We start from the raw sequence: 19,968 nt of genomic DNA on the forward strand, positions 1-19,968 counted from the left end.
TGCTGCAGCCAGGTGGAGTTGAAAACTTTTTTTTAATTGCGTATACAACAACGACAAATTCAAACAACACGTCAATAACAAACATTACAAGAAAAAAAACACTAATATCACAACTCCTACTGTTAGCAAATCCAATAGGATACAAAGAATAGAATTAAATAAATGATAATTTTAAAAAAATTATTAATCAGAGGGGCCTACTGACTGAAAATCTTCCATTAACACAAACAATTTCACTGTGTTTAAATTCTGCATCTTTTTCAGACATCTTTTCAAAAAGGAGAGCTAATTTTTAAGAGCAGAGAATGAGAGGGAGCATTTTGCATAGCGATATTTATGGATATATTTTGTTACAATCATTAGAACATTAACTAAATATTCCAAGTTTTTTTCTTTGATAAACACACCAAACTGAACATTTTGTAAAGAAATAAAATCTACATTTATAGTTTTAGAAGACAGAAGGTTCCAAAGTTGATCCCATAACTTTAATACCTCATTACATTCATTAAATAAATGTTTGGTTATTTCCAATTGAGTTGTACAAAAACCACAGTTCTCAACATTAAAATTAAATCTCTTTCTTAAAAACTTGTTTGAAGGGTGTGTTATTTTAAAATGTAATTCTTTATACTTTGGAGGAATTGGACATTTCAAGTAATTTGTCCTAATTTTGACTATAATAGATTTCTCAAAATTTTGTAAGAGAAATGTGCTTTTCGTTCCTCCTGGATTATTATTTATAGAATATTGATTCAAAAACCTGTTGCTGCATTTATTATCTCTAATGTCCACCTGCTCAATTTGAATCTTATGGAGTCTTGGAATAAAGAAATGAGGTAAATTGTTTTTAACTGAGGACATGAGGGATACTATGCAAAACCTTCTTATAACTTGCTAGTGAACAATCAGTTCCATACTTCCTATTAAATTCCTCCAAACTGAGAATATGCCCATTTCCATCCAGTAAATGAGGAACTGACCAAATTTGTTTATTCCACCAATCTTCCAGAAAAATAATTTTCTACCACTTAATATGACCTTGTTGTTCCACAGTGGGACCTTATGAGGGCTAAAGTTGTGCTTAAAGATCAACTTCCACTGTAACTAAACCTGTTGATGGAAATGAGAGTTTAGGAGAGTTTAGATCATTCAAAATCACATTTCAATAACAACTCAATACCTCCAACGTTTTGAAATACAAACGCCGCTATAACAAACCAAATAAGATCACCACTTCTTAAAACGGCCTGAAGCCATTTCATCATTCATAATTTCAAAATCGATGCCTTGATACCACTGTCCTCACAATGTTTTAGCAAATCACTTCTTCTGATGTAATGGTGTTTATTTTCCAAATAAAGTTCAAATTTATTCTGTTAATCTGTTTTATGCTATTTGGACGGACGGCTAAGGAATATGCAGGAAACATCAGCCTGGATAAGGATCCAGTTCTTGTTAATAATGTTCTACCAATAACATCAAGTCTCCTTGAAGCCAATTATTTCAGGTTTTGCCACATTTATCTTATCAATGTTGTCTTGTAAATATTTTCTTATGCTGGTATCTTTACATTAAGTGATCCACATTCCTAAGTACTTAATTTCATTTTTAACTGGAATATTGGAAATTTAAGAATCAGAACCTCATTTATTAATATTTATCTGCAGCCCTGAGGCTTGAGAGAACAAATCTATTTCCTTTAGAGCTGGAGGGATTTGTTGTTTTTTAGGAAGAGGTTGTATCATCTGCAAATTGGTCAATGATTATTTTCTGGTTATTTATTTCCAAACCATCAATATTAGAGTTTTTAATTGCTATTGCAAGTAGTTCTGTGACTAAAATAAATAAGAGGTGAGATACAGCAACCTTGTCTGATTCCTCTTCCTACATTGAATCTGGGCCATGTGCCCTGTGACAGGGACACCCTGCTGTTAATATTGGCGTTTAACATGGTAATCATATTAAGAAAATTATTTCCTAATTAAAATATCTCAACACATTAAGAATAAATTGATGTTCCACCGAATCAAATGCTTTATGGAAATGTAAAAACAACATAAGCCATCATCTCTTATTAAGTGACTATAATGAATGAGGTCCAGAACCAGGCGGATGTTCTGGATGGATCTGCCTTTTAGAAAGCAGGATTGTGTTTGACTAATTATCTTAGGCAAGCCAGTTTTTAACCTCGTTGCCGAAACTTTCGTTAGGATCTTGTAGTCTGTATTCAACAGCGTGATGCGCCTTAAATTATTTACATTTTTCTTATCTTTACCAGGTTTTGGGATTAGTTTGTTTCACTTTCCATGAGTTTCCAGTTTCTTCCAACACATTCTTCTACAGCCTGAAACAGCAAAAGTTTTAATTCGTCCCAGAAACGTTTATAAAGGTTAGCTGTAAGTCCGTCTGGGCCAGGGCGCCGTCAGACGCCATATTTCTTGTAGCAGTCAAATTCAGAGATTCTTAGCTCTTCATCACATATTTCCTTAAAGTTTTCATCAATAACAGGAACTAGATTACTTATTTTATCAAAAAGAGATGAAGTAAATTGTTCTGTATGTGAAGGTTTATAAAGATTACTATAGAACTTCATTTTGTTAGTCTCAGAACGTTCCACTCCATCGATTATAAGACTATTAATAGCATTATATTCCTGTCTACGGTTTTCCAAGTTACAAAAGAAAGCACTATTCTTTTCTCCTTCTTCGATCCACCTGGCTCTGGACCTTACATAAGCACCTTTTGCCCTATTTATGTATATCATCTAATTTAGATTGCAATTTATTTATTGTTTCTTTATCTTTGTCACTCCAACTTAATTTTCTGGAAAGTAAAATTAAGTTTTGTCATTTGATATATTTAAAATACGTTTCCTAATAAATTGCCAAAAATCTGAGTTTGTAAGAATGTTTGAATGAGAGGAGTTCACTGAGATAAGCAGGGCAGTTCCATGGATGCATTGATAGGTGAGCAGACAGAGTTTGTAATGTATTCTATATTTGATCGGTAGCCAATGAAGTGAGTTGAGAACAGAAGTGATACGGTCATATTTGCGCCTCCTCATCAGGACCCGGCCAGCACAGTTCTGAATGTGCTGGAGCTTTTGCAGGTTTTTACCAGAGGTCCCAACGAGGAGGGCATTACAGTAGTCCAACCGTGAGGAGATAAAGGCATGGATCAACCTCTCAGCATCCGGTTGGGAAAGGGAGGGGCGGAGTCTGGCGATGTTTTTGAGATGGAGGAAGGAGACTTTGGAGAGGTGACGGGTGTGGTTGTTGAAAGTGAGGTTAGAGTCAAGCCTAACTCCAAGGTTTGTGACGGTGGTAGAAAAGGGGATGCTAAGGCCAAATATTGAGATACTGCTGAGATTTGAGGACTGAGTTTGATGAGGGGTGCCAAAAAGGATTACATCCGTTTTATTTCTGTTAAGTTGAAGAGAGTTGGCAGACATCCAAGCTTTTATCTCTTCCAAGCAAAGCTGAAGTGAAGACGGGAGAACAGTAGGAGAAGTGGAGTCCATTTTCATGTACAGTTGTGTATCATCAGCATAGCAGTGAAAGGAGACCTTATGTTTATTGATTATATGACCAAGGGGGAGCATAAAGAGGGTAGGCCCGAGGACTGATCCTTGTGGAACTCCACAAGTCACAGTATGAGTTGAAGATTTACACTGACCCAAGGAAACAAATTCAGTTCTATTGGTAAGATATGAATGAAACCATTTAAGTGTTGTACCTGAAAGTCCAATTTCTGACTGTGGCCTGTTGAGAAGGATGGTGTGGTTCACTGTGTCGAAAGCAGCCGACAAGTCAAGGAGGAGGAGGAGAGATGGTGAGCCCTGGTCCGCAGGCATGAGAAGGTCATTCATAACGCGAACCAGTGCTGTCTCAGTGAACTCCTCAATAACCAATGTTATATGATGCAACAGATTCCTGTTGTATTAATCATTACTATATCCATAAATGTTTAACAAAATTATTGGGACATTATCAACTTCTACCCAATGTCCATCTTTATCTGCTTTTTCACTCAAAATCTTACCCAGACATCTGGAAAAGCAGATGGCGACTTCAGCCAATCGATTTGTCCCACGACCGAAGAGGATTTTATTTCCTATTGCTGCGACCAGAACGACATGGCAGATGCATCAGGATGAGATTCCTGTAAAAAGGTGCAATGTGCTTGTTGTTCTTTACAAAACAAAAAACTGCTTTCCGTTTAAGAAATGGTTAGGGTTAATTAGTCCCTTCGTGTTAAAAGAAACAAAAGAACAATCGTTTTTATCTGAAAAGTAGAACACATGAACACACATACAAACGGTGTAGAAGAGGAAAAAAAACCTTAAGTGAGAGTCCATTTAGCAGAATAGTCCACTACCTTTCCATATTCAATTCTGCTGCATCTCAGTTCTCAGCTGAATAAATATCCATGATGCGTTTATGAACCCAAACGACCCCTGAAGCCGCAGCTTTGCCTTTTCTTGCTTTTTCAAGTTTTGTCCAAAGTGCTGGTCTCCCTTTCCAACCTTCTGGTGTCAGTCAAATCTTCAGAGATTAGAACTCCTTCTTCTCTTTGCACATGGGAGAAGTTTTAGTTCTCCTCCAGATGATGATCTGTCTGTCTCTGTTATGCACCTTTTGACCCACTCTGGACAACATCAGCTCTTCATTCATCTTTGAAGCCAAATCAGGTGCAATTTTGCACAGAATCGCCACTTCGTCTCGGATGTTCTCACTACTTTCCCTTTTTTCCTTTTATTCGGAGGTTTTCTATCTTTCACTGATCCGGACTCCTTCTCTCAACTGTGTGTTCTCTTTGGAGAGTGAATCCACTTGTTTCTCCAATCATGTTATTTTCTTTTTACAGTCGTTTAGTTCCTCTGAGTTTAGCTGAACCGGTTAAGCAATAGCCGCTAGCATAGCACTGTGCTGCTGCATTAGCATGCCAACTTCTTCCAAGCGGTCATCTACTTTCTGTCCTAAGGAATTTAAAACGCCCAGAATGGCCACAGAGTTAATTTCTTCTTGGGACGTACCTTTGGTTCTTTTACCCATGTGTGTTTTTTTTCCGGAGTGCTGTTCGGGGTCCTGGCTTCGCTTTCTCTTTGCTAGCTGCAGCTAACTCCATTAGCACTGAATAGTCTGATCCCTTTCGGAGCTCTTAGACTGCAGGTGGCATAAACCTGCTGCTTTTCTTCATACTTCAATCTGAGAGCTGATTTATCTGATAATTATTAGGAGTTTACTTCATACAATAGCTTAGAATCGGGACCTCTTAGGGAGCTCAGAGATACATGACTTTCGCTGTCCGCCATCTTTTCCGGAGCCTGAGGTGAAGCAATTCATATGCAGCACCCTCCACCCAGTTGGGGGCGCTATACATACACTTATCTTTATCTGACAGTGAAGTGTGGGATTGGAAAAATTTGGGGGGAAAAACTTGTGGAAAAATGTAGAGTTGTGAATACTTTTGTAAGGAGCTACTCATTCTTTATTAAAGGTCCATTAAAACTACCAAAAAGACCCTAAAATGCATAAATTACAAAATTAAAACTATTCATACAGAAACTCATCCTGAAGATTACTGGACTGTACAGTGTTAGAAGTATGAGACAAAACTAGAACACATGTTCTCATCATTCTATTTATTTATTCCGCCAAAGATAAAAACATTGATAATGTACCAGCAGGATCCTGGAGGAACCAGGTGGATCCAACACTATCCAACAGGGACCTGGAGGAACTTGGATGTGAGGTTTAAGGTTAGATGATGATTGGTTGGGCGTTCAGGGTCTGAGCAGAGTCGGCCATTCGCTAAAGGACTTCCAGAGGAAAGGAAGAGGAACTTCTACATCCAGCTTCTCCTTCCCCATCCGGATGTACGGTGCAGCACTCTGAGACGCCGTCTTCATCACGTTCAGCCTCTCACTAACTGTCTGAGAGAGATTAGACTGTAATGTGCTGATGAAACCTTTGGTGGCGCTGTTCACTCTCTCCATGCTGAAGGCATCGTAAGCCTCATGGACCTTGACTTGGACAAGGTCTTTGTATGCAGAGACAAATGTCTGTGCTTGGTCTGTGTGCTGTCTAAAGAAGGTTCTGATGTTCCTGTGAACTAATTGGACCAGTGGGGAAACCTTCAGGTTCTGATCTTCTACGTAAACACGGAGATGCTCTGCTTTTTCAGCAAGGAGCTGGAACACATCTTTCAGGGTCCTCTGAAGAAACTCCATGACATGATAGGTCATAGCTGCTAAGTCTCTCTTCACAGTCTCCATGATCTTGTTTCCATCAAGAAGAACGTCAGTCCCGGGAATGGTGAATGCCGTCCACCTGATCTGCTCATAAATCCCCTTCATGACGCTGGAAAACATCTCCATGATGGACATCTTCTCCCCTGATCCAGGAACAGAGAAGTTTTTATTGTCGAGGAAGTCTCTGACCGGACACAGCAGAACTTCTGTGCTGTGCCAGGTGTGCTTTAGGCCACTTCTGAGCTCATCCATCAGGATGTCTGTAAGATTCACCATATTGGTGAACCTTAGGATGTCAGAAGCTTCCATATAGGCGTTCTTTCCTCGATCAGCTGCGGTTTGGACTGAATCCTGCATCATGCTGACGAAAGCCCGAACCTCCTGGTGAATCTTGTCTAACAGATTCAGCACAGCGTTTCTCAGCTTCACAGAACCTCGGTTCAGGTCGAAGCCAAAGTGTGAGGTGTGGTACTTGTTGAGGAACTTGATCAGGGCATTGGTCATTAGAGGGATCCGGTCCTTAAAACCCGTGATCAGATTGTTGACAGAGTCCCAACTCCACGACGTCTGCAGGACCAGCTTGTCTGAGTTCCTCAGCAATGCTTTGGCAGTGAAAATGTTGGTGTCCTGCCCAGGAGTGGACTGAAGAGGAGAGGAGAAACAGCCTCAGCGAAGACAAAGTGTGATTAGGAAGGAAGTGTGAGCATCAGAGAGGCTTACCAGATATCTGCTGAACACTTTTCCCTGCAGTTGTGATGGAGATCTTCGCTGAAGGTGAATACCCAGGAAGCCGGCAGACGGAGACCACACGGACGCTGTGATGCTGTCCTTACGGGAGGCACAACGGACACTTAAGTCTGTGAACATCCGGCTGGTGATGTCGACATCAAGGGTGTGACGAGACTCCCTGTGAAACAACCACAGTTAGAGCAGGTCCAGCAGGGAGAAGAACTGCTGCTCAGGTGAGCCATCTGTAATTTAGACTGTTGACCTGAGGTTCCCTACACGTCAGGAACCAGAAAGCATCAATGAGGTCACAACCACAGAGCTGCCCCATGCTGACCGGACCTCATTAAATGATGCTCACCAATAGCAGTTCTTTAATTAGTCACATGACCTCCAGGAAGTAATAGAACTGTTACATTATTTCCTGCTCTTATTTTTATCTGTGAGCAATACATTCTCAGCAACATGTGAGCAAAGCTAAAGTTTGATAATTTATTAATGGAACGGTGGAAACATGTAAAAATGTAGCTCTTGCCATGAGTGGGGTCTTCCAGAGGAGATTAGAAATCAGATTGAACCTGAAGATAACAGTGTGTTGGACTGATGAGGGTGAGAATGAAGCTGCAGGCAGGCATCTGCAGAACATTACAGTCTTCTTCCTTAAAGGGTCAGAACCAGGCAGGCTTTATTCTGTGAATGGAGTAAAATGTGTAGAATGAAACGGAATCAGGATTGTAATGTTTAATTCCTTGTCTACACTGAGCGGTATGGCACAGACCAGTGCGGTTTGGTAAGGGGGAATGCAGTTCAAGTACAGGTTGATGTGACTTGATAAGGGGTCAGAGCGGTCAGTAGCTCCACCCTAAACAGACTGTAACATTGTCCCCTGGACCTACGACTGAAGGCAGCCCAGGAATGGTGTGTTATGAATTTTTGCAAAAATCATATAAGGCTTAAGAGAACCCTTTATCCAAACAGGTGGATTTTTGTCTCATCAGATCAGTCTAGGAGCCGTTGGAACACTGTTGCCTTGATCTGGGCTCAAACCCTGGCCTGTCTCTCTGCATGCAGTCATTCTCCCTGTGTATGAGTAGGTTCTCGCTGGGTACTGCAGCTTCCACCCTCAGTCCATGAACACGACTGCCTGGCTCTCCAAATTGCCCTTACCCTACTTCTCACCAAGTGTCAAGATTGCTTCCTAGTTACTGATCGACCTCAGGTGATGTGGTGATTTTAAAAGCCTTTATTTATGTGTTCAATACTTTTTTCCTTCTATTTTATCACATATTAGTTCATTTTTGGACATCTACTGTTTTGTGGCCTGCATAGGTTCTTACAGCTGGGTGAGGTGATGACCTCTGACCTGACTCCGCAGGTCCAAAGTGGGCCTTCTAGCAGCTGCAGAACATTTCCAGGACCAGAGACTAAAGTCTCCGATCAGAGAAACTTGATTCCTGCTGCAAGTCTGACTGACAAACCAGAACCTGGTGCTGGATTTCTGACTAGAACCAGGAAGATGGAGAAACCTGCTGGTTCTACCCGGTTCTACCCGGTTCTACCCCGCCCGGTTCTACCCCGCCCGGTTCTACACCGCCCGGTTCTACACCGCCCGGTTCTACCCCGCCCGGTTCTACCCCGCCCGGTTCTACCCCGCCCGGTTCTACACCGCCCGGTTCTACCCCGCCCGGTTCTACACCACCTGGTTCTACCCGGTTCTACACCGCCCGGTTCTACCCCGCCCGGTTCTACCCCGCCCGGTTCTACACCGCCCGGTTCTACCCCGCCCGGTTCTACACCGCCCGGTTCTACACCGCCCGGTTCTACCCCGCCCGGTTCTACACCGCCCGGTTCTACCCCGCCCGGTTCTACACCGCCCGGTTCTACACCGCCCGGTTCTACACCACTCTGTTTTACATGTGATGTTGAAAAATGGCCCTTAACAAAATGTAATGTTTCAGTTATTTATTGATTCCCTGACTTTGTATTTTTGAAAATGAAATGTGTTGTACAAAGTCTACAAATAAACTTGACCTGACTCGACATGTGCTGAGATATTTATGCCAATTGCACTTTTGTCATGTGCTTCATGTGTGATGTGTTAAATACTTATTTCTCCAATGTGACATCAGGAGCTGCTCTTTTTGGAGACTCACCGGTTCACAGAATCTCCTCGAGAGAGTTCACGTTTTGTTCTGAAAGATCAAAGAGTGCAGGAATTTAACCCTTTAGTTGGCATCTATAAAAGTGATTTAATGTTTTTTTAAAAATCTAATAATATAAACTGAGAACAAGAGGAGGAAAAGGAAATGTGTGATTGATTGTAATAATCCTTCCTGGAGGTAAATTTGATGGCACTGGGAAGCTTTTTTCCTTCCACATCTGCAGGGAAATGAACTTGTTTAGCAGGTTTTAAGTAGTTTTGGTAGAGGAATTATGATGCTGTGGGACTGCGTCTCTCTCATGGAAAAACAGACTTGGTATCACTGGAGGTGATCTCAGTGCACAGAGAGTTTGAGAGGAAATTCAGCAACCAGAGCGGCTTGAATCGCCACGGAGACCGAACTATCTATAGGATCAGTAGGGGAGACCTTCACAATAAAAGCTTCATCAAGATACACAGGGCACTGAAATCTAATGAACATGAGCGTAATTAACTGGGTGTGTTTAGTCAGTAATTCATCCATGGCAGATGTATAATTTAATACAGAAACTTTACTCTGGGTTAGTGAGAGACGGCTGAGCTGCTCCTGCATTGACATTAATGATGACATCACTGAGGCTCCTTCATTAACCAATTGTTCACTGCTGTATTTTTATTGTTTTGCCTGAGTGTTGTTTACTTTGAAGTTTGGGTTGGACGAACACTTTCAGACTCATTTTATGTTTTAAAACTGGGAAAATATCTCCTACAGACCAATTCTTTATGAGCTCCACTTTATGTGAGGAAACTGATCAAATCTGGAACTAAAACAAACAACTGAGATGGAAAAGAAAAGGAAGTTTAGCTGAGTTTCACTGAAAATGTAGAGCCAACATCTATCATAACATCAACCAATTAGTTAAAGGGAGTCTGAAGTTAGCCAATTACAAGGCTTCTTCCTGTGTGACATCAGAGCAGATAGACAACATCGTTCAACTAGATGAAGGATATTGATCGTAATGAGGATAGTCTGGATTATTCTCCTCAAAGAGATGCAGAATATGTTGGGCAATAATCATTATTGTTAGGAGAGATTATCCCAATTCGCTCGGCTAACAGCAGAGCACGGAGTTATGATGGCAAACACCAACCTGAGTGGACGGTCCAACACATACTGCCAGTTCATGCTTCCATCCCTGTGGCTCAACCTGCCGTTCCCATTCAGCTGAAGCAGCTTGTCGTCATATCTAACAACTGTAGAGGCTGAAGAAACAATCAGAGATAAGAACATGTGAGAACATGCTTCAGGGACCATGGAGGAATCATGTCTGTCCTACCAGTGAGATCATACTCCATGAAGAAGAAAGAAGATTCCAGTAACACATGAGAGGACAGAGCTTCGACCGTCCAGGTCATGTCAACACTTCCTTTGCCTGCAGATGCAATCTGGGGAACATTAAACATGTAGCTCAGCTTTTTCTTGGACACAAGGCTCAACTTGGTTCTTGTGTTCCCACTGAGATCCTGACTCATTTCCATTTGGAGGAAGGGAAGTTGAATCTTTACAGAGTTGGCTGCAGAAGCTTCCATGCTCCTCTTGGTGAGGCTAACAGAACATTCATGGTTGCCCTGAACATTGCTGTGCTCTAAAGTGATAATGGAAGCCAGTTTTAATCCCCTTGTCCTTGTCAGACAGGTAGTCCCATTCAGTTTTCCATTCAGAATATCAAACACAGACACAGACAATGCACTGAAGCGAGCAATGATGTCTGACTCATTGTAAAGGCCTGCGTTAGCATTCAAGGTGATAATGGTGGACTTAAAGGAGAAATCACAGGTGATGTTGCCCATTGCTGGGATCACCACACTGTCCTGTACAGTTGGCAGGGTGAAACTGGGCAGCTTGATTTCACCCAAGGTTTCTGGAACATGGATGATAGGAAGCCTGAGAGATGGGAGCACAAAGGTGTAGGACGGTACAGAGAATCCCAGAGCAGGGACTCTGAAGCTTGCTGTGCTGACCTCCTTTGGAACAAAGAAACTGAATGCTGGCATCTCTGCTCTGAAAGCAGAAACCTGGATGTCCAGAAAGGGAATTTTGTAACCAGGGACCCTGAAGATCTTTGGAGGAAGACTGGACGTGTTGATTTTGTGTTTGATGTACTGTGCTCTTGCTTCGTGGTATGAATCTTTCAGAAGTGTTACCACTTTGTCTCTGCAAGCTTCAAATCGACCCTGGATGATTTCAAAGTTGTCGTTGATTGCACTGTAGATTGGTTCAAGGTGCAATTCAAAGCAGTGTGAGTCTGGGTTCTTGTGATACTGGAACTTCAGGTCCATGTCAAATAACTGTTGGGGGTTGATAAGCCAGGATTTCAAGCCAGCATCTTCCCACAGAGAAAAGTCTCTAAGCTCTGGGGTCTGGATTTGGAAATAAGGTAAAGTCATTTCTGGGATAGAGAGAGGAATGATCAGAAACTCCAAATCAGCCTCTCCCTCTGCTCTGGACTGGATGTAGATGTTCTTCTCATTGTTTAGTGCTGTAAGGTTGTGGCTGTATTTGTACTGATTGAATCTGACTAAAGCAAACCAACATGCGCTCTGCCTCTCCGAGTTTATCACAACACCATAATCATTCTCAAGGTCAACCTTACCGGTGAGTTTTAGGGGGAGCAAAACTTTGGAGATCACCTTGTTCTTAACATCAACAATAATCTCAAATGGCTGGGCTCTAAACTCCCAGGAGTTGGACATGGTTCCTGCCAGACCTCCAGTGAGCTCAGCCTCATGGGAGACTATTAGTGCAGCATTCAGGTCTGCAAATTCAGCCTCTCCTTTTAAAAACAGAACGCTGTTTTTCACAAACGGTGTTTTGGAATCACATTGAGCTTTTACAGCAACATGGCTTAAGAGGGTTGAGTCAACAGTCAGTGTGTGCTTTGACTTGAAAGCCTGGTAGTCTATGTCTCCTACACATGTCAGCTTTGCTGTGTTAAAGTCAACTTTCAATTCTACATTAGTTCTGTGGGTACCTTCATCAAAGAAGTCTTGAATGGACCACTTCCCAGTACCACTAGTTTCACCAGTCACAGTAACCCCAATGGGGTCCATTTTTGCTGTCAAGCTTTGCTTCAGTGATGCCTGACTGGAAGCTTCTAGTGTTGGGATGTCCAGTTTGTGATTGTAAGATGTTTCTATTACTGCAGATACTCCACTCTCCAGTGATAGAGCTACACTACCAAGCAGGTCAGCTGTGTAAAACTGAGTGGTGACTATTGTGGTAAACTTGGCAAAACTCTCTGCAGGAGAACTAGGAAGAGCCAGAGAGCCTTCGTGGTCAACTGAGAAGGCAACATGTGTAGCTTTCAAGGTCTGTGTGAATTGAAGGCTCTCCATTCTTGGAGCCTCCAGCTGAGACTCGACTTCAAAGATGTGCTCCAAGACTTTGACTGGTGATTTAGCATGAGAAGTAAATATGGCTGTGAACTTTGGATTTGACAAATCTGTAGTAGAATTCTCAATTTTGAATTTGTTAATAAGAAAATACTTTGGAAAAGAAAGATTAAATTGTCCATGGAGTTTTCCAAACACTGGGAAGCAAATGTCAGTGGGAATCACTGGAAATGTCACATCGGGAATTGTAAGCATTTTCATCCCTGAGTCCTGGACACTTAGTTTGGGAATGCTAATATCTGGAAATGTTATTTCAATAAGAACGATGTCTGGGAAGGTGATGTCTGGCAGCTCAGGCAGGTAAAGAACTTTTAAGTTGCCAAAGATGTCTTCCAGTTGAGGCATTTGGATCTGAAACCCGCGGATGTCATCAATGATTGCCACTAGCTTGGTCTTGATGTCATTGAAGTCTATGATGAAAGCAGGGATGGTACATGACCTGAGGATGGTGAATTCAGGTACTGATATTTGGGCTGGAATGGTGATTTCCTGCAGTTTATTGAGGTTGATGGTGAATCCTGGTATTTCCAAGTCTGTAAGAGGGACGGTAAAAGTGGAGACTTCGATGTCAGCTCTTTTGATTTGCTCCAGAATTCTTTCCACCATCTGCTTTATCTGGTCAACAACCTTATCACTAGCCAATGACTTCATCCACTCCATGAGTCCATCAAAATGAGCAGAAAAGAAGGTGACCATGTTTCCATAGGAGTCACTTGCTCTCTGGAGATAGATATGAATTTCATCTCTAATGTCCATGTCTACAATTCGTTGCTTCATGTCCTCCAGAATGTCCTGAACTTTCAGTTTGACGTCATTGTAAAATGCACTGTCAATCACATCCTTCAGCTTCTTCAAGGCATCGGCCACTTTGGTGTTTTTCAGTTCATCCAGATAGGTATAGATAGAATTTTGAATTTCTCTGAAAAACTTCCTAACAGCCTCAATCTTCTTCACAATCTCATACTTATTGATTTCATTGTTCAGGTAATCTGTCAGCTCAACAATCTTAATATTTGATTCATCAACAAATGAGCTGTAGTCAAAAGCCTTCATTGATTCAACTATTGAGGAGATGCGTTCATTAAGGTCATCAATGCTGTTTTTAAAGTCAATTTCTCTAATCTTGTCTATTACACTGTGTAGACAGTTCAACATTTTATTGTAAATCATCTCAAGTTTGATGGATTTTAGAGCTGTAACAATTGACTGCACAGTTTCTTCAATCTTCCATTCTCTAATAAGAATCACTGCTTGATCCATTAGGTCCTTGAAAATATCATCAATTTCATATTTTAAAAGAATATCTTTGCTGTAGGTGTATACTGTATTTAGCTTGTTGGGGATTTCATATTCATCAATCCAGTTGATGATTACCTCATTCATTGATTCCATCACTCTTGCTATCTCTGACACTGGGATTTGATAGGAAAGCTGGTCCACATATGAAGCCCAGTCAAATGACAACAGGAAGTTCTTCACAACTTCCACAAACTGGAAAAAGTTGAAATCCTCCAAGTTATTTTTCATCTCAGACAGCTTTTCCCTGATTGTCGCCAGGATGTCGTATTTTGTATCAAGATTATGCAGGAATCCTGCACGGCTTTCCCCGAGCTTCCGGAAGTCTATTTGTCTGATGACATCCTCCATGAAATCAAGTGTTCTCACGAGCCACATCTTAATTTGGTATTTTGCATCAAAGGCCTGAAGCTGATCTCCAGCATACAAAAATACTGTTGTTATTTTATCAGTCAGATGCCCAGCATTGATGAACTCCTTCGATGCAGAGATGAAGTCATGTACCTTTGTAACTATGTCTACAATGTTTTTTTCTAAGATCTGTCTCATATTGCTCACACCAACCTCCAAGTCATCCATTGTTACAGTGAACTCATTAATCAAGTAATCAAGTCTTTCTTTTATTTTATCAACTTTGTTCTCTAAGTCAAGATTTCTCATGAATCTCTTCACTCGTATTGGCAGCTGATCCAAGTTGGCTCTGAAGTCAGTGATGATCTGATTGATGTTTAATTTCTCTAGTAGCTGTCGGAGGGATTCTAAAGCTCGGATGAACGTCATCTTAAAGTGCTCAAAAGCAGCAGGAAAGCTCTCAATGAACGGGATCTCAATAATATGACAGTCACTGTTTTTGTCGTACTTTAGGAAGCCAGCCATACTGAATGTTTGTGGTTCTGAGTTAGACCTCTCGTGTCTGCTGAGAAGGTCTGTTAGGGCCACTCCTGATAACTCAAGTCCAATCTTCTCAGGATCATTGTAAGCACTGATACTCTGCTCATAGGCATGGTTGTTCACTGCGGAGTTGACTTTCCAGTCCAAAGATTGGCCTTTTGGAGTTAACAGACCTTCAAACTTGTTGCTGAAGCTAGTTGAAGACTCTCTAGCAGAAAGTCTGTGAGTGGTCGATACCCGACAGTCATGTGACCATCCAAGAGCTAGTGGGGTGGTTTTAACCAATAACGTGCTGAAAAGCTCTCCGCTGTGCTTCCCATGGAGACTTAGTTCTCCAGCACTGTCCATAGATGAATCAATAGCCAGACTAAAAGGTAATGCCTGGATGTGAAGGTGTCCACTGAAACGTAAAGGTTCAGATCTTAACTTCGCCTCACACTTTGAGTTGGAGGAAAGTCCAGCAAATTCAAGTTCGCAGCTATGACTTAAATGTGCATCCATTATGTTTCCAGATGTACTGTACTTCATTGAACCTGACCAATCTTTGTAGGTGAGTTCATAGGTGTGTTTGATATTTTCTTCTTCTCTGAAAGCTCCATTCAGTGTTCCCCGGAGCTCTGCCTTAAGGGGCTCAAGCTTCATGTGGCCTTCCTTGTCCAAATTGAAGTCGTAAAATCTGAGTTTGTTGTTGAAGTCAACTCCCAGAATGAATGGTTTTGCATCAATCTTGAGGTTTTGCCTGTAGTAATGATCTTCACAGATGAAGTTCTCGGTCTTGGAGCGGAGGGATAAAGTCCAGAGAGTGAGGGTCAATTTATGACTGTTTTCTGTCGACATCTCCCTCAGGGTTCCCTTCATGTTACCAGAGAAAGTCAGGGCCCTTCTGTTCAGCACAACATTCATGCTGTTTGCTGTGGCTGCATCGTAAGCATGACCCTTAAGGTCACCATATAAAGAAACCTCTGAAGGAGTGATTTTACCTCCAAATCCAAGTTCTCCTCTGCCTTCCTCAACCACCACTTTGGTAGTTGAGGAATAAGATGCTCCACTGACATCAATTGCACCATCAAAGATGTTCTCTACTGTGACAGGGCTGCACTGAATGTTGTTGATTTCACTGAAGCTTAGACCATCTCTTCCAGCTCTTACAGATGCTTTATGCAAAGCCCGACCCACTTCAAAGGTGAGGGAGCCTTCAGAGTTAACCTCCATCCCGTTTGAATCTAGGGATCCAGTTATGAGTGAGTAAGCCCGACTGTTGTCATCATCTGCCTGAGACTCAATTCTGATGATCAACATCTGGCTTGATGCACCAAGCTCAACATTGTTATTTAGAGATTTCCCCAATGCCAACCCAACAGCCTTGGACTTCAGGGATAGTTGTGCATCTTTGTACTTGAGCTCTGCAACATGCTTGAAGACATCTCTCTGGGTACTAGTTTTGGATACAACATTCAACTCAGAGTTTGCATAAAGTCCTCGGATCACATTTTGTAACTGGATGAAGGGAGAGTCAAAGCGTAAGATGGACTCTCCTCTTCCTTCTCGAGCCAGAGGACACAGATTGTAGCTGTGGCTATAAGAGGTGTTGGTGTGAAAAGAAGCTATTTTGAGTAGTCCAGTAAGATCACCATCTCCTGAAACTTCATCCGAATTCAGAGTAGAAGTGGACTGAGCAGAGTAGTGGAGAGAGGTTTCAAGGCCTAACGGACTGAAGGCCTCTAACTTGTAATTGGCTTGAGCGTTCAGTTTCTCCGTCACTCTTAAGGTTTCCGTGATGCTGATGCTGCTATCAAGGAAGATGTGGCTGACAGAACAGTTGAGAAGATACTTGAGATTATCTTCAGCTCTTCCTGATATCATCCCAATCCCTAGAAGCAGGCAGAGAGAAAATATACAGAAGTCTGGTATTTAATATTTTCCGGAAAACACCTCAACAACACAGGACACTGTTTTAAAAAGAGAGTTTACCTTCAAGTTTATATGACAGTAAGTGTATTGGGGACTGAGCCATAGCCTTGTACTGTGCTATGTAGCTAGGAATATCCACAGTGCTGTTGCCTCCAGAGATCGACCCTTCCCAGCTGTACAAGTTGCTGTGGATCTTGGTCGATGCTTCAGCCAGTCCGAGAAGAGGAATTGGGAGATCCAAAGAGGTCGGTACACTGAATGATGGGAGTACAAACTTTTTAGCTGGGATATGTAATCCAATCTGAGGTAACTCTATGACTGGAAAGGACAAAGTCTTTGGAAAATTCAGCTCCTCTGATGTTTTGCCTCCAAGTGGAAGAGGGAGACTGATGATTGCCTTTTCTTTGTTGAACTGGTATCGAAACAAACTGTCCCTGTTCAAATCAAATCAGGCACAAATTATGAGATAGAATGAAAGTCTTATTGATATTCAAGACACTTCATATTTCTGTTTGAAACACTTACGACTGCAGGAAGAGTTTCTCAGGCAGGGCTGGCAGCATGAGGTCTGAGATGCTCCTCTTACTTCGAAGATTTGCAAGAGAGGGGAAGTGAGCCGTCAGTTTGTCCAGCCAGTTGTTTCCTGCCTTCACAGATAAATGAATGATAATTAATGATCTGAAAGAAAGAGATCAACTCTGTAATTTTATTGAGGTTTTCCTGTGTAAAGAGAGGAGAATGGAGTTTGTCTATAAACATTCAGAAACTGAGTATGTTATGCTTTATTTTTATTTCTTTTACCACTGTAGGCCATAGTGTAGATGTTTGGAGTTCTCCTAACTGGATTTCTTTTTTTGATAACAGTATTCACTCTCAGTTATTAGTAGGTTAACTGATAAATACTGTTGCATAAATTATGCAGCGATCTCATGCTTCCCCGTCTCTTTGCGGCGTCTCAAAAACATCCTGCTGCAGTATAATGGCAAACATATGAAAATGTATCATAAAGAAATTCCATAATAAGGTCTTTGCTGTGGATAGAGCGGCGTTAGGCTCCGTGCTGTCATTCATGTCCATTTAGAGCTGAAACCTGATAACCAGATGCTGAACAGACTTCTAACATCAGACTTTGTAATATTGAGGTTTTTGTTCACTATAGCATTGGTGGCTTGTACAATTGTAACATTATAGAGGTGGATTAAACCAGCAAACCCAACTGAAGGACCAGGTACCAAATGCATGGTCCAGACTTTTCTGGACTAAAAACAATAAGATATTTGCTGAGGTGAATAAACATTAGCACCTCAATCCCTTTGCTGACTATATGACGCAACTTCATGTCAGTCTTTGCAACTTTCTGCTCCAACATATCATCGATGAGCTTCTGGAGCTGCATGTGACGGTCTTCTGCATGTGGAATCATCTTTTTGATCTCTGCAGCCAGGTCTGTTTTCAGTTCCAGCTGGACTTTATCTTCATCTGAGGAAGAAAAATCCAAACAATACTCTGCTATGCAGATAATGTAAGGTTTTAAAACCAGAATAATTCAGATATCAGTGAAAAATACCATATTTTAGAGAAGCTTTCTGTTGGTATGAAGCTGCAGGGAGGTGAAGGACTGATTCCAAGTCCATCAGCACATTCTCCTCATTTTTCAGGGTTGCAGTGACGGATGCATCCGTTTGCAGAGACGGGATGTCCATCTGGAGCTGCATCATGACCTCTTTCATCATTTCATGTCTGCATTTAAAATGAGAGCATGGAGGCTTGCAGCAGGGCACCATGAACTGTGAGCATTGGTTTCCTCCAGAGTTTTCAGGGACTGACCTGGCACGTCCTGTTAGAGAGAACCGGGTGACGTTCCTGTTGGTCACGTCAATTCTGAAGCCTCTCGTCTTCCGCCCGTCTCCATCTGTCCGGGTTACAGCCAGGTTCACTGTCGCCTCCACACCACAGTCAGGAATGAGCAGCTCAGCGGAAAAGGTGTTTTTATTCTGGTTGTACTTGACAGATGCAGTTGCCTCCGTTGACTCTTCACCTAAAAGCAGAACAATTTTAACTCATCACTTGGGTTTCATCAGAACTATAGAAACAAGCAGTTTTAAAGTCAAATGTATTGACTCCGAGACGTCTGTCAGAAAACAGTTCAGAGCTTTCTGCTAGGTTTTAGGCCACACCTTCACTACCGTGGATATTTATAAATCAGGAATCCAGGTGGTTTGTAGACCCTGACTCCACTTAAATGTGACAGGAGAGTCGATGTTAATATTCAGACATGACCTCAGCGCAGCCTGAATGAGGAGTTCCTCCCGTCCAGTTAAAGAAAATCTGCTGTAATACCTGTGCAGCACCAGCAGGTGGTGATCATGATGACATAACCCCCAGTGGCTCCCAAAGCCCCTGCCCCAGGGCAGTGTTTCCCACCCCTGGTCCTCCACACACTGCCCTTCATGTTTCAGCCAGGTGATTTCAGTTGACAGACGTTTGTTGAACTGCAATCAGCCGAATCAGCAGGGAAACATCTAGAACATGCAGAGCAGACCAGGGATAGGAAACACTGCCCTAAGGAACCACAGCGTTCAGACAAATGTCCTCATACTTATTATTGTTATTATTATTATTATTGCAACTGGGACTAATGGATAGACTTCAAACTGAACTGTTTTGCAGCTGCAGCAATGCCCCATTAACGCCATCAGAACCCAGAGGATGGCCCGCTTTGCAGCCGTCAGTCCTGGAAGTTTCAGATCCTGAATCTAGGATGTAATGAGCCTGTCTGAACGGTTGCATCAGTGGGTGGACCGGTACCTTCTGCCCTCAGGGTGAGCTTTAGGGATTGAACTTTGTGTAGGCCCTTTCTGCCCTCCCGCAGAGTCTCGTCGCTGATGGAGGCCGTGTATCCGGAAACTTTCTTTGTGGGCTGGAGTTCAACTGCAAACCTTCAACAAGTGACAACAGTTTGATGTTCTTATTTTATCTGGGTAAAATGTAATAGAAGGTAAAATGTTTCTTGAAGCCATTGTGTCTGGAGCAGAGGTTCATCTTACATAGTGTCTCCAGTCAGAGGGAAGGAAGGCGTCTCTTCCACAGAGGAAGCATTGGGGTAGCTGACCACTGTGCAGAGGTTGAGTCCTTTAAGCAGAAGCTGGCAGTCAGAGTGGTCAACCCGGTTCTCCACCAGAGATGGCACCGGCTTAGTTTGTCCGGATGAGATGGACAGCAGCTTGTTGCTTCATCCAGACACCAAGAGAAGAGAGAATGAAGACCAGAACAGCAACCAGAGGAAGAGCTTCAT

The 19,968-nt window shown here is 42.2% G+C and overlaps 1 protein-coding gene across 1 annotated transcript in view; it reads right to left on the reverse strand.

Moving 5' to 3' along the window:
• Positions 1 to 5,630: 5,630 nt before the first annotated feature.
• apoba (apolipoprotein Ba) overlaps positions 5,631 to 19,968 on the reverse strand; it is a 34,288-nt gene continuing 19,950 nt past the window's right edge. Inside the window, exons 18-29 of the mRNA XM_055053576.1 lie at positions 19,721 to 19,903; positions 19,482 to 19,612; positions 18,501 to 18,711; positions 18,241 to 18,413; positions 17,977 to 18,152; positions 17,199 to 17,320; positions 16,734 to 17,107; positions 10,460 to 16,633; positions 10,274 to 10,385; positions 9,136 to 9,174; positions 6,977 to 7,163; positions 5,631 to 6,898 (exon numbers count right to left, since the gene is read on the reverse strand). Of these exons, the coding sequence (XP_054909551.1) occupies positions 5,789 to 6,898; positions 6,977 to 7,163; positions 9,136 to 9,174; positions 10,274 to 10,385; positions 10,460 to 16,633; positions 16,734 to 17,107; positions 17,199 to 17,320; positions 17,977 to 18,152; positions 18,241 to 18,413; positions 18,501 to 18,711; positions 19,482 to 19,612; positions 19,721 to 19,903 (8,992 nt within the window). The 3' untranslated portion in view covers positions 5,631 to 5,788. The remainder of the gene's footprint in view (positions 6,899 to 6,976; positions 7,164 to 9,135; positions 9,175 to 10,273; positions 10,386 to 10,459; positions 16,634 to 16,733; positions 17,108 to 17,198; positions 17,321 to 17,976; positions 18,153 to 18,240; positions 18,414 to 18,500; positions 18,712 to 19,481; positions 19,613 to 19,720; positions 19,904 to 19,968) is intronic.

The sequence above is a fragment of the Poeciliopsis prolifica genome, unplaced genomic scaffold (assembly GCF_027474105.1).
Source record: "Poeciliopsis prolifica strain line A6 unplaced genomic scaffold, Auburn_PproV2 SCAFFOLD037, whole genome shotgun sequence".
NCBI classification, from domain to species: domain Eukaryota; kingdom Metazoa; phylum Chordata; class Actinopteri; order Cyprinodontiformes; family Poeciliidae; genus Poeciliopsis; species Poeciliopsis prolifica.